Source organism: Microcaecilia unicolor, chromosome 1 (genome assembly GCF_901765095.1).
Source record: "Microcaecilia unicolor chromosome 1, aMicUni1.1, whole genome shotgun sequence".
NCBI classification, from domain to species: domain Eukaryota; kingdom Metazoa; phylum Chordata; class Amphibia; order Gymnophiona; family Siphonopidae; genus Microcaecilia; species Microcaecilia unicolor.
In genome coordinates this window covers 733,149,156-733,163,225 of record NC_044031.1, presented here as the reverse complement: position 1 = coordinate 733,163,225, position 14,070 = coordinate 733,149,156, and the positions used below count along the sequence as shown (strand labels likewise).

The 14,070-nt window shown below is 49.4% G+C and overlaps 1 protein-coding gene across 1 annotated transcript in view; it reads right to left on the bottom strand.

Annotated features, from left to right (window-relative positions):
- The window catches only part of MAN2A2 (mannosidase alpha class 2A member 2), a 137,610-nt gene extending 123,564 nt beyond the window's left edge, over window positions 1-14,046 (bottom strand). The window contains 1 exon segment of the mRNA XM_030189654.1: window positions 13,832-14,046. Coding sequence (XP_030045514.1) covers window positions 13,832-13,889 — 58 coding nt within the window. The 5' untranslated portion in view covers window positions 13,890-14,046.
- Window positions 14,047-14,070: the final 24 nt, after the last annotated feature.

Sequence of the window (14,070 nt, the reverse complement as noted above, 5' to 3'; positions counted from 1 at the left end):
AGAACACAAATATACTTTTCTCTGTGCAGACTTTGCCCCTTTTCATTTTGAAAACTGCTCCAGTAAAACTATGCGCTTCCAATTTATACCTGTTCCTTAAGACATACAATTTTCCTGGGGTTAATAATTTATGTGCGCACACACACATAAATGCAAATATTGTCCCCAGGATTTTGTAAGCTCAGTGGGGCACAGGCACTGGAATGGGGTGGGCCACTGGGGCCATAACCCAACCAATATTTTGCCCAAAACAGCATCCGCAACTAAAGAGCTTACAGATGTGGCCAGAATGTTTGTTTGGCCTCTCCAAAAAGGTGTTCTCCTGCCCCTTATCAGATGGGAAAACATTTCTGTACTGAAAAGCGAATGATACATACCTGTAGCAGGTGTTCTCCGAGGACAGCAGGCTGATTGTTCTCACGACTGGGTTGACGTCCACGGCAGCCCCCACCAACCGGAACAAAACTTTGCGGGCGGTCCCGCACGCAGGGCACGCCCACTGCGCATGCGCGGCCGTCTTCCCGCCCGTGCGCGACCGTTCCCGCTCAGTTGAATGACAAGCAAAGGAATGAGTAAAATGCAACTCCAAAGGGGAGGAGGGAGGGTAGGTGAGAACAATCAGCTTGCTGTCCTCGGAGAACACCTGCTACAGGTATGTATCATTTGCTTTCTCCGAGGACAAGCAGGCTGCTTGTTCTCACGACTGGGGTATCCCTAGCTCTCAGGCTCACTCAAAACAAGAACCCAGGTCAATTGAACCTCGCAACGGCGAGGGCATAACAGAAATTGACCTACGAAGAACAACTAACAGAGTGCAGCCTGAACAGAACAAATCGGGTCCTGGAGGGTGGAGTTGGATTCAAACCCCAAACAGATTCTGCAGCACCGACTGCCCGAACCGACTGTCGCGTCGGGTATCCTGCTGGAGGCAGTAATGCGATGTGAATGTGTGGACAGATGACCACGTCGCAGCCTTGCAAATCTCTTCAATAGTGGCTGACTTCAAGTGGGCCACTGACGCTGCCATGGCTCTAACACTATGAGCCGTGACATGACCCTCAAGAGCCAGCCCAGCCTGGGCGTAAGTGAAGGAAATGCAATCTGCTAGCCAATTGGAGATGGTGCGTTTCCCGACAGCGACCCCTTTCCTATTGGGGTCGAAAGAAATAAACAATTGGGCGGACTGTCTGTGGGGCTGTGTCTGCTCCAGATAGAAGGCCAACGCTCGCTTGCAGTCCAATGTGTGCAACTGACGTTCAGCAGGGCGGGTATGTGGTCTGGGAAAGAATGTTGGCAAGACAAATGACTGGTTAAGACGGAACTCCCGACACCACCTTTGGCAGGAACTTAGGGTGAGTGCGGAGTACTACTCTGTTATGATGAAATTTGGTATAAGGAGCATGAGCTACCAGGGCTTGCAGCTCACTGACTCTACGAGCTGAAGTAACTGCCACCAAGAAAATGACCTTCCAGGTTCAAGTACTTCAGATGGCAGGAATGTCAGTGGCTCAAAAGGAGGTTTCATCAGCTGGGTGAGGACGACGTTGAGATCCCATGACACTGGCAGGAGGCTTGACAGGGGGCCTTGACAAAAGCAAGCCTCTCCATGAATCGAACGACTAAAGGCTCTCCAGAGATGGCTTTACCCTCTACACGATGATGGTAAGCACTAATCGCACTAAGGTGATTCCTTACTGAGTTGGTCTTGAGGCCAGACTCTGATAAGTGCAGAAGGTATTCAAGCAGGTTCTGTGCAGGACAAGAACGAGTTCTAGGGCCTTGCTCTCACACCAAACAACAAACCTCCTCCACTTGAAAAGTAACTCTTTTTAGTGGAATCCTTTGCTAGAGGCAAGCAAGACACGGGAGACACCCTCAGACAAACCCAACGAAGCAAAATCTACGCCCTCAACATCCAGGCCGTGAGAGCCAGAGACTGAAGGTTGGGGTTGCAGAAAGCGCTCCGTCGTTCTGCGAAATGAGAGTCGGAAAACACTCCAATCTCCACGGTTCTTCTGAGGACACACTCCGAAGTAGAGGGAACCAGATCTGACAGGGCCAAAAAGGCGCTATCAGAATCATGGTGTCGTGGTCTTGCTTGAGCTTCAGTAAGGTCTTCCCCACCAAAGGTATGGGAGGATAAGCATACAAGAGGACGGTCCCCCAATGGAGGAGAAAGGCATCCGACGCTAGTCTGCCATGTGCCTGTAGTCTGGAACAGAACAGAGGCAGCTTGTGGTTGGTCTGAGAGGCGAAAAGGTCCACCGAGGGAGTGCCCCACTCTCGGAAGATCTTGCGTACCACTCTGGAATGCAGCGACCACTCGTGCGGTTGCATGACTCTGCTCAGTCTGTCGGCCAGACTGTTGTTTACGCCTGCCAGGTATGTGGCTTGGAGAAGCATGCCGAACTGGCAGGCCCAACACCACATCCCGACGGCTTCCTGACACAGGGGGCGAGATCCGGTGCCCCCCTGCTTGTTGATGTAATACATTGCAACCTGATTGTCTGTCCGAATTTGGATGATTTGGCAGGACAGCCGATCTTTGAAGGCCTTCAGTGCGTTCCAGACCGCTCGGAGCTCCAGGAGATTGATCTGAAGATCTTGTTCCTGGAGGGACCACAGCCCCCGGGTGTGGAGCCCATCGACATGAGCTCCCCACCCCAGGCGAGATGCATCCGTCGTCAGCACCTTCGTGGGCTGCGGAATTTGGAATGGACGTCCCAGAGTCAAATTGGTCCGAATGGTCCACCAGTGCAGCAAATTGCGGCAACTGAGGGACAGGCGGATGACATCTTCTAGATTCCCGGTAGCTTGATACCACTGGGAAGCTAGGGTCCATTGAGCAGGTCTCATGTGAAGGCGAGCCATGGGAGTCACATGAACCGTGGAGGCCATATGACCCAGGAGTCTCAACATCTGCCGAGCTGTGACTTGCTGAGACGCTCTGGTCTGGGAAGCGAGGGACAGGAGGTTGTGGGCCCTCGCTTCGGGAAGAAAGGCCTGAGCCTTCTGTGAATTCAGCAGAGCTCCTATGAATTCCAGAGATTGGGCTGGCTGGAGATGGGACTTTGGGTAATTTATCACAAACCCCAGCAGCTCCAGGAGGTGAATAGTACACTGCATGGACCGGAGAGCCCCTGCCTCCGAGGTGTTCTTGACCAGCCAATCGTCGAGATACGGGAACACGTGCACTCCCAGCTTGCGTAGATACGCCGCGACCACCACGAGGCACTTCGTGAACACCCGTGGGGCACAGGCGAGCCCAAAGGGCAGCACACAATACTGAAAGTGCCGTGTCCCCAGACGGAATCTGAGATACTGTCTGTGAGCTGGCAGTATCGGGATGTGAGCGTAGGCGTCCTTTAAATCCAGGGAACACAGCCAATCGTCTTTCTGAATCATTGTTAGAAGGGTGCCCAAGGAAAGCCTCCTGAACTTCTCTTTGACCAGGTATTTGTTCAGGCCTCTCAGGTCTAGGATGGGGTGCATCCCCCCTGTTTACTTTTCCACAAGGAAGTACCTGGAATAGAATCCCTGCCCTTCCTGCCCGGGTGGTACGGGCTCGACCGCATTGGCGCTGAGAAGAGCAGAGAGTTCCTCTGCAAGTACCTGCTTGTGATGGGGCTCCCGGTGGGCAATTTGGTGGAGTGGAGGCCAAATTCAGGGTATATCCGCACCGCACTATTTGGAGAACCCACTGGTCGGAGATTATCAGAGGCCACCTTTGGTGAAAAACTTTCAACCTCCCCCCGAATGGCAGGTCGTCCGGTACGGACATTTTGATGGCGGCTATGTTCCCATGGATCCAGTCAAAAGCCCGTCCCCGGCTTTTGCTGTGGAGGTGCAGGGGGCTGCTTGGGCGCACGCTGATGATGGGAACGAGCGCGCTGGGACTGTCCCTGTGCCTGAGGAGGCCTTCGGGCCGGCTGGGTGTACCTACGCTTGTTGTAGGCGTAGGGCGCAGCCTGCCTGGCCCGGGAAAAACGTCCACCTGCTGAGGTGGATGTTGAAGGCGCCCGGTGGGAGAGCTTGTCGAGAGCGGTTTCCCGCTGGTGTAGTTGGTCCACCAACTGCTCGACCTTCTCGCCAAAGATGTTATCCCCCCGGCAAGGGACATCCGCCAGTCGTTGCTGGGTGCGGTTGTCCAGGTCAGAGGCACACAGCCTGGAGAGTCTGCGCATCACTATACCTTGGGCCGCAGCTCGAGATGCCACATCACAGGTGTCATAAATACCCCTGGACAGGAACTTTCTGCACGCCTTCAGCTGCCTGAACACCTCCTGAAAGGGCCTGGACTGCTCCGGAGGGAGCTTGTCGACCAGGTCCGCCAGTTGCTTCACATTGTTCCACATGTGAATTCTCGTGTAGAGCTGGTATGACTGGATGCGGGTCACGAGCATGGAAGATTGGTAGGCCTTCCTCCCAAACGAGTCCAGAGTGCGAGACTCCACGCCCAGGGGGCACCGAGGGCGGTATCCCTCGAACTCCGTGCTCTCTTGAGAGCAGAGTCCACGACCGCCGAGTCATGAGCAATTGGGGCCGCATCAACTCTGGGTCTGAGTGGATCCTGTATTGGGACTCCGCTTTCTTGGGGATGGTGGGGTTAGATAATGGCTTCAGCCAGTTCCGAAGCAGTGTCTCTTTGAGGACATTGTGCAACGGCACCGTGGAAGACTCTCTAGGTGGTGATGGATAGTCGAGGAACCTCGAGCATCTCAGCCCTCGGCTCATCCACAGAGACCACGGGGAAGGGAATGCAAATAGCCTGTCCTTGACGAAGGAGGCAAAGGAGAGGCTCTCAGGGAGCGAGAGCTTCCCTCCGGTGAAGGAGTGGGGTCGGAGGGAGAAGGCCCTCAGACTCCTCTGAGGAGGAAATATCTGGGGTCCTCCTCCTCCCCCCCACGAGGCCTCTTCCTCGGTGTCGGACATGAGCTCTTGCAGCTCAGACCCTGGACCGGGCCCGTCTCGACTGCGAGGAACCATGTCCTCGATGATGGCGTCGAGCGGTGGACTCCCGCGCCGGCGGGGATGAAGCTCCCTCCATCGACGTCGACGGGGATTCCACCTGCGTGGCGGTCGACACCGGTGCTGCAAACGACGTCGGAGGCCTCGGCATCGGGCTAGAGCACACCGCGCCGGGGGCGCAAGCACCCCGGTTACCGGCAAAGCCTGGCGCATCAGCCCTTCCAGAATCCCTGGAAGGATGGCTAGGAGGCACTCGTCAAGGCCCGCTGTCGGGAAAGGCAGGGGGGCCGGTGTGGGTGTCGGAAGCTGCTCAGGTCCAGGAGACGGTACTGAAGCACCATGGACTGACGCAGCGACACCTCTTCAACCGAGGGGAACGCTCCTCTCAGCACTGCCGCTTCCTCGGCGTCGAGTCATCTCTGGAGGCGCCGGAGCTGGTAGTCCCGTGCGCCGTGGGCGACCGATGACGGTGCTTTTTGGTTTTCTTTCGGTGCCCGTCATCGGCGCGCGGCGGTAGAGATGAAGAGGAGGTAGAACCCCCCCCCCCCCGGCTCTTAGAGGGATCGGGTCTGACAGAGTTCGGTCCCGATGGCCTGGGTACAGGGAGTGGCCGGGGCCAATTGCCCGCGCGGCCGTCGCCGGTGGGCCAATGGTACCTGTACTCCTGGGGTCGGTGCCATCGTCGGTGCCGATTTCGTCGACATCGGTACCGAAGATCCAGCCGTCAACACCGATGCCGTCAACGTCGAGGGGCCGGCGCAAGTTCCAAGAAGATGGTCCCGAAGAACTTGCCTCGCCACCTGTGTCCGCTTCCACAAGCCGAGACACAAGGTGCATGTCTTGGTATTATGCTCCGGCCCAAGGCACTGGAGGCACCAAGCGTGGGTATCGGTTTGCGAGATCTGCCAGCCGCATCGACCACACTTCTTGAATCCGCTCGGGACCTTCGAGGACATCGACGGAAAAATCGCGTCGGCAAAGTCAAAGTCGTCGATGGTGGCGGTGAAAAGCACACCCGAAAAAAGAAAATGACCGCGCGGCCACAACGAGGCGCCCCCGCGGCTAAAAGACAACAAGGGGACAAACTTTTTCTTTTTTTTTTTTTTAACAGAAGAAAAAAAAACTCGCGGCTAGGCTGCGATCCGGTTTCCGGGGCTGTCAGAGAGAGAGACGGTAACAATGTCTCTCTCCAGCGCGGAATAGAAAAAAAACTGAGCTGGAACGGTCACCGCACGGGCGGGAAGAAGACTTACTGCGCATGCGCGGTGGGCGTTCCCTGCGTACGGGACCGCCCGCAAAGTTTTGTTCCGGTTGGTGGGGGCTGCCGTGGACGTCAACCCAGTCGTGAGAACAAGCAGCCTGCTTGTCCTCGGAGAAGAAACATTGTTTACCTGTGGAATTAGCTCTGAAAATTAAGGAGTTACTTTCATGTTTCTAAGACAGAAAGTTACTCCTTAAAGAGAGTCAGGAGAAGCACACTTTGCAAGCAAGAATTGTAAGCAGGTACCCACTCACGCCTGTGTATGATGTAAGATAGAGCAGGATTCCGGGAAGCCAGATGTTGGCAGTCGTGGCAACTTCTCGGAAACCAGCACACAGGAATGAGGGGCAAGCTACAAAAACTAACCACGTCACTTACCCTCGAAGGATAGGTGAGGAAATGTAAACTAATTGTTGGATTTTACCCTGTTTTAGGTAACAAACACGACCACAAGAATTGCTTAAAGTTTATATATGATTAAAAAAAAACATTTATTTAAAACATTTCTTCAGTTGTGGTGTAAATAACCTTTATGTTTGCATCTTATTTAAATAGATCTAACAATTATATAACATTTGGATTAAAATATCATTAATAAACAATGATGAGTAAACTTCTTTCTCTTGTACCAGTTTTCTTCGCTTCTGAAACATCCTAACCAAAGAACAACTTTTTAACATGTCATCATTCTTTTCCTTTACAGGACACCCCCTGCAATCAGCAAAACCAACAGCGATCAGATAAGTATTATTCTTTGTTTTAGTTCTCTGTCATACTTCAATTTGTCTCTTGTATCTGTATCAATATTACTATTTCGAATTTGATTCTTTGTTTCTCTTTCTCTTTTTAGGTATTTCTATGATCTTCACTCCCGGGAGACTCTAAGTAAGTACATTCTTAGACAGTTTTATTTTTATTGCCCTCCCCTCACTCTTTCTATTGCAGTAGTACTTAGCTGTAGGATGATAAGTCCACGGAATCTTCTTGCGATGGGGCCCTTCTTTCTTCTGAAATAGTTGTGCTTCTCAGCCGTGTGTCTTCTTGCTAAACCTCACACTTAACAAAAATAATCAGAGACAAAACCTTGTCTTCCTATCTTTCTTCCAAGGAATTCCACTAATAAGTGGTTTTAACATTTAAACTGTGGCCCACTAACTCAAGGAAAACAAATTAATTTAAAATCCCTTTCCTTTACAGACCTATGCTATGGTTTCTTTTCCTTAAGCTATAACAGAGTGCTTGGTTCCCTTCAGTCACACTGTGCAGCTTCCAACACTTCCGCTGACAGGCTCACTCACCAACATTCTAACCCTTGGCTTTCACTATATACACTCAAACTAAGAATTCTGATTTCCTCTTCAGTTATTTAATGTCACTTTCTCATCACACTACCTCATTCACAGGCTTCCCAAATCCCCCCTCATTCCAACAGCTTAGTTTAATCTCTAACCCTTTTACTTGTCTTCCAATCCCTTCCCTTTAACTCCTGAAATTTTATAGAAAAGCACTCCTCTACAAACACCCTCGTCTTACAGCTGCTTTAGTACCTTCAATCACCAAAGTTCCTTTAAAATCTTTCTTTCCCCTCTCTTTCATCAAAATCACTCTTTACCTGCTCACACACAGCACACCAGCTACTCTCACCTTGGCAATCAAAAACACTCTGCCACATCCCAGCACTTCCCCTCTCTCTTTGGCTGTCCAACTCACTCTCTCAACTGCCAGAGACTCCGTTGCCCAGGATACGGAACCTCCGGCTGGAGTGCCAGAGACCACCCAGGTAAATAAAAAAAAATATTTCTTTATTATTTTTTTCCTCTGTCCTTTCCCTATGTTACAGAATGAGGCTAGTAGAAAGGTTTAGTAACTGAGCTTCCAACTTCAGAGAGATGGTGAAAAAGGCATGTTTTTTCCAGTAACCTCAGACTTTTCCCAGGGAGGTGTAGACAGTGGCAATGCCCCTTTATGAGATCATAATCATCAGCCCAGCAATAAGCCTAGACACAAACCTCTGGATTCTATTATAGGTTGCCCAAAGTTGGCGCACAGGACAGATGTGCATGCAAATAATGTGGTGTCATCAATCAATAATTAAAGTTAATTGGTATCAATCTGGATTGCACACACAACTGGTCTAGTCGCTATCTATAACATCCCCACGCCTAAATTTTATAGTGTGCAATTCAAAAGGGGGTGTACCAATAAGGAGAAAGCAAGGATAAGGGCATTCCCAGAAATTAGGCACGATCTTAAAGAATATGTGGATTTGCGTGCCCAACTGCTTGCTATCAGCTGGGTATGAGGATTTTACACCAGGTTTTAGCAGTGGGAATTCACACAATCTTCTTATTCTATAAAGGTCATTAGGTGACCTTTACAGAACTGGTGTTTACTGCAGATCTAACTGCACCTAACTTGGGCACCATTTACTGAATCCAGCCCAAAGAGAGCAATTCTAAAAAGGAAAGTAGCCTGCCTTCTTTCCTTTGTAGAATGCAAAGTGAAGCACTGATGTGTGCCTATTTTAGGTACAAACACAACAGCTACAGAGTTGCTGTAAAAGCCAACAAACACCCAAATTAAAGTATTTTGTGCACCCTACCCAGACTCTGTCCATGTGAACACCCTCCTGCAAACTATGTGCCATTGCCCTGAGATTACAGAAGAACGCATAGCCAGAAAACTGGCATTTTTGCATATATGTATGTGCATGCCAGTATTCAGGTCATTTATGCATATTCCTGGCACCTTCTTTATAGAATTACCCCCCAAAACCAGTGAAGTAATCCACCTGAGTGAAATCTAGGGGAGTGGGATTCACTTGGGAATTCTGGGCTGGCACAGAGCAGAAAGGAAGGAAGGATAAACAAACAATCTACCTGCCAGAGTTAACCCATGTTTCTCTTCATGTGCAAACAATGTCCTAGTCCTGACACACTTACAGACCCAGACTCCCGATTTGATGTTTCGCATCGAAATTCTGTTTGTTGCTCTATAGTATACGTCAAAGTGCCATGGGAGAAATCTAGTAAGCTAGGGACTAGACTCAGCTTCTCAGTCTAACACTAAAGGAATTCACTGTAACCCTGAGGATACAAACACACACCAAACATTACCTCATCTCCAAATGTATTTATCATAGGCTGAAAGCCAAGCACAGCAAGAACCTATTTCAAGGCTACTGAGAAGCCTGCACGTCCTGATTAGCACGATGGAAAATTTATGTTCTTATCTGATAATTTCTTTCCCTTAGTCCCAACAGATCAGCCCAGAAACTTGTGGGTTATGTACATCCACCAGCAGATGGAGACAGAGAAGAAAAAGTAGTTCCTTGTGAGTCACCCACTTAAGGGTATCTATCATGCAGCTTTGGAACCTTCAGTATTTCATATGACAAAGCAATAGTGGTGACACATACAAAGAAAGCAAGGTACAGAAAAAACCTGGAAAGGTTAAGCTCTGGAACTCATTGCCAGATGATGTGGTAACAGCAGTTAGCAAATCTTGGTTTAAAAAACATTTGTACCAATTTCAGGAGGAAAAGTCCATAGTCTGCTTTGACACAGATCCAAGGACATCACTGCTTTCCCTGGGACTGGCAGCAGGGAATGTTGCCACTATCTAGGTATCATCTAAGTACTTGAGACCTGTATGGCCCACTGTCGGAAACAGGACACTGGGCTAGATGAACTATTGGTCTTGCCCAGCAAGCCACTCCCATGTCCTTATGTTCAAGGAAGAAACAGCTAGCCTATCCCTGTTAGGCACTTGGTACCAAACTCCAAAACATGAAGACAAGCTAGATAGGTCTGGCCACCTGCTACTGAAATCAGAGTCAGAGGCTGTAGACATTAAGTAGGTATTCAAACATACTGTGTAGCCAAACCACAATGAAAAGTTGTAGAGAAAGAAATCCCAAGCAGATGGGCTAGGCGAAGAGCTTCAAGAAGGTGAGATAGAAGCAAGTCACCTGGAGATGCCACCGGGTTTAGAAAGCTTTTTTTTTTTTGGGTATCGGAGAAAATATAACCAAGCCCTGTTCAGAAACAAACTACTTAAAGAGAAGAACGGAAAACAAAAGAAAATGGAAAGGATGGGTCTCTGGACTGATTTGTTGGGACTAAAGGAAAGAAAATTATCAGGTAAGAAAAGGTAATTTTTCCTTCCTTTGCGTCCCACAGATCAGTCCAGAAACTTGTGGGATGTATAAAAGAAGTTTACAATTATGGTGGGAAAGGATACTTAAGAAGCTAGAGAATGGCCATAAACAATAAAGATGTAAGACCACTGAAGAACCCAGCAGAAGCATTTATTCAAGGCCTCCAGAGATCCCAACTAGAAGAGGATGAATGCTGGAAAACAGGAAGGGAAGCAGCAAAGACTGGAAAGGTAAAACCTTGGAAGAAAAGCGGATGCCTAGTGGAGCGCTGACCAGAACGCTCCATAAGAAAACTAATAAATAACTGAAAGGTTGACCATTAAACCTCTCAAAGAAACTAGACCTTCAATAGAATGATAAGGACAAGTGGCAATAAACTATATAGTGTGCATAGAGAGTATGAGATGACAATCTCAAGCAATGTTCCTTGTTTTCTTCTCTCAATGTGACAACAGTCCCTGTAAACTACAAGCAAGGACAGGAAGAAGCGGTTGGGTATGCAAAGAGAAAAGGACGTATGCTATCCAACCCAGAACAGAGTATGGAAGCATAACGATATGCATAAGTGCCTGGCATAGAACAGTAAACCCTAAAGAAAATCAAACTGATACCTCAGGCTGAAGCCATTGCCCTAAGTTGGGCAAGTTAATATGCAGGTATAAAGTCTGATATCAGAAAAAAATTCAGCAAGAGAGGCAAAAAAAGATGTTACGTCCAGAGACAGGAATTAGTATTGCAAGGCTTCAATGCCTAAGTGGAAACAAAATACCACAAAAGGAGACAGAATACTGCATTTGTAAAAGAAAACCAGAACCAGGAAATCCAAAGCACAATCATCTGTGAGTGGTCAAGAGCCAACCCAGCTACAGTTGGCTTACTTGTTGCTCTTGGAGTGGCACATCATGCCAACCACTACTCCATCTTAAGTGAAATGAAGAACAGTGGAGTTCATAGCACCAGGAAAACTATGACAGTAATCCAGCACTCCCAGAGATAGTAGAGGTCTAAGGAATAAGTGAAGACCAGGGAGACTGAGAAGGCAGCCACGCAACATAAATAGAAATGGCCCATAAAAGGAGGCTGCTAGCGTGAGTAGTAGTAGCTAAATTGCATAATGCAAACAGATGATCCTGTATACCATGTAAAAACCCCTGAAAAGAATGGCAGGGATTTGTCCCCTCAATACAGTCGACTACTGGATAATCTACGCGATAAGCCCCACAAATCCGATAGAAAGGATGCTGAATAGTGAATTATCACTGAAGACAGTACTTAGAATAGGCTATAGGAGAATCTTATGGGCAGCCTAGGTAGCTCCTCTACTAAAGAGGAGGAATGTAGTGGAAGGAGAACTCAGGTTGAGTAGACGCAACATGGAAGGGCTCAATTGGAAAGTAGAATGAGTTAAGTATACACAAAGGCTGAAGAAGGAAGGTACTACAAGCCTGAGAGAATAGACACACCAGTTCATGCATGCCCAGCCCAAGCAGGGAAGGGCAGCCAAGTCTATAAAAGGAAGCACTGTGGAGGTATGGCCAACATCACCGGACCACCAAACCATCCTGCAAAGAGTAGGAATGCCAATCGTGTCACGGAAAAGGGAAGGAAAAGACTGCTAACTCTGAAAACTGAAGGAATGAAAGTGGGAGACTGGATGTGGATTCCACAACTGCACCGGACAGTCCTAGAAACAGGATGCTCGTCTTGCTTTTCCAGGGTTCAGTGCAGTTTACATTCTATTGAAAATCCTGCAAGGAACTAATGCAAGACATACTTATCCACAGGATGAGGTGCCCCTCTCCCACAATGGACATGTGTCCAAATGGACGAGGGGAGTCTCCCAGAAGGCTTAAAATATATTCCTCTAACATGACCTCTTTCATCTGACTCCTGATATCTGTGAATATCAGTAGATGAGTAAGGGTCCTACCCATAACTAATTTAGGCTCAGGAGGTTAAGCATCCTGCTAGTTATTAGTTAAGAAGGAGAGAAGACAGGTAGCAAGGGTAATTACCTTTATTATATCTTACCACAATAACACAGTAGGATCAGGAATACAAGCAGATAGGTGGACGGCACTTCGGTAGCAAGTCAGAAGGTCTTCTGGCACGCCCAAAATCTACCCACCTTATATATTCTCATATCTCCATTCTAAGTAATGGGGCCCATAAGCTACCATGTTAAGTTGTTTATCCCAAGCTAGCTGACCACAATCTTGCCCAATTGGAAAGTTGACACCCCTTTTTCTTAATCATTTCCTTGCACCTGGCATGACACATTCATTTCTCAACTTGTTTTTCTAACTTAGATTAGAGAAAAGTCCACTTTGTAACCGATAGTTTCCATCCATCGACCAGCTTCCTTCTCTCTCACCCGCACCAATAGGGCAGCTCTCCTCTCCACCCCATCTACTTTTAAATAAATGCTTCTCTTCTCTAGCAGCGGCGAACGGGCAAGCGTAAAAACAGCAAGCAAGCGCAGCCAGGCTCAAGTACTCCGTCCTTCGCTTTCTGAATCCTGACCTCTCTGCGTCCCGCCTTCCTCTGATGTCATTTCCTTTCGGGCGGGACGCCGAGAGGTCAGGATTCAGAAAGCGAAGGACTGAGCAGTGTTGCCAGGTGGGCGGTTTTACCGCCCAATTGGGCGGTTTTCCGCGACCCGCCGCGGGAAATTTTGCCCGCGGCGGGTTGCGGTTTTTTGGGCTCCTTTTTGGCTTCGGGGCGGTTTTTTCGCAGGCTTTTTCGGCTGCGGTGGGCGGGGTTAATGACGTTTCTGGGCGGGGTTAGTGACGTGGGAGGCAGGGTTAGTGACGGGGGAGGCGGGGTTAGTGACGGGGGAGGCGGGGCCTATGACGGCGGGGGCGGGGTTGATGACGGCGGGGGCGGGGGTGATGACGCGGGGGCGGGGTTTGAGTTTGGGCGGGTTTTGGGCTGGATTTTGGGCTCCTTTGGGCTGGAAAAAAATTTTCCACCTGGCAACCCTGGGACTGAGTACTTGAGCCTGGCTGCGCTTGCTTGCTGTTTTTACGCTTGCCCGTTCGCCGCTGCGGGAAAGAAGATTACGTTGTTTTCATCGTCTTCGTCATTTGTCGCCCCCCCCCCCCCAGTCTACGCCCATGCCATCAGGCCTCTATCTGTGCTAACAACTAGGCCATACTTTTCCAGTAAGCTCCCAGTTATGTCAGCCATCAGATTTCTGACTCAGCCAAGGTCTGTAATAGCCTGAGCTCTATGACTGGGCCCGCCACCATTCCAGGGGGGGGGGGGGGGTCTCTGTCTGTACCATAATTATACAAGGGACACGATGCAGTCCTATAAAGACGACAATATGAAACCCCCATAAAGAGACAGTATGCCAGCCCAGTAAAGATACAAGAAGCCTGTCCAAAGATACCAAGTCACACGCATTCAGCTGTACTCACACTCTCGCACCCCCTACTCACAAGCGATCGGGGAACCGGTCTTCTCACACGCATTCGGGGATCGGCCTCCCCTCCGCATGATCTGCCATCGCTCCCTCTATCTTCCACTCTCCTCCTTGTCCGCGATACGGCACCGGCTCTATCCTCAAACACCCCCTCCGCCCATTAAACTCATACCTGTTGTCACCCACTAAAAAATACCACAGCTTTCACAAACACAACTTCTTCCCCTCTACATCCCGCCCTTGCCGGAACCAGGA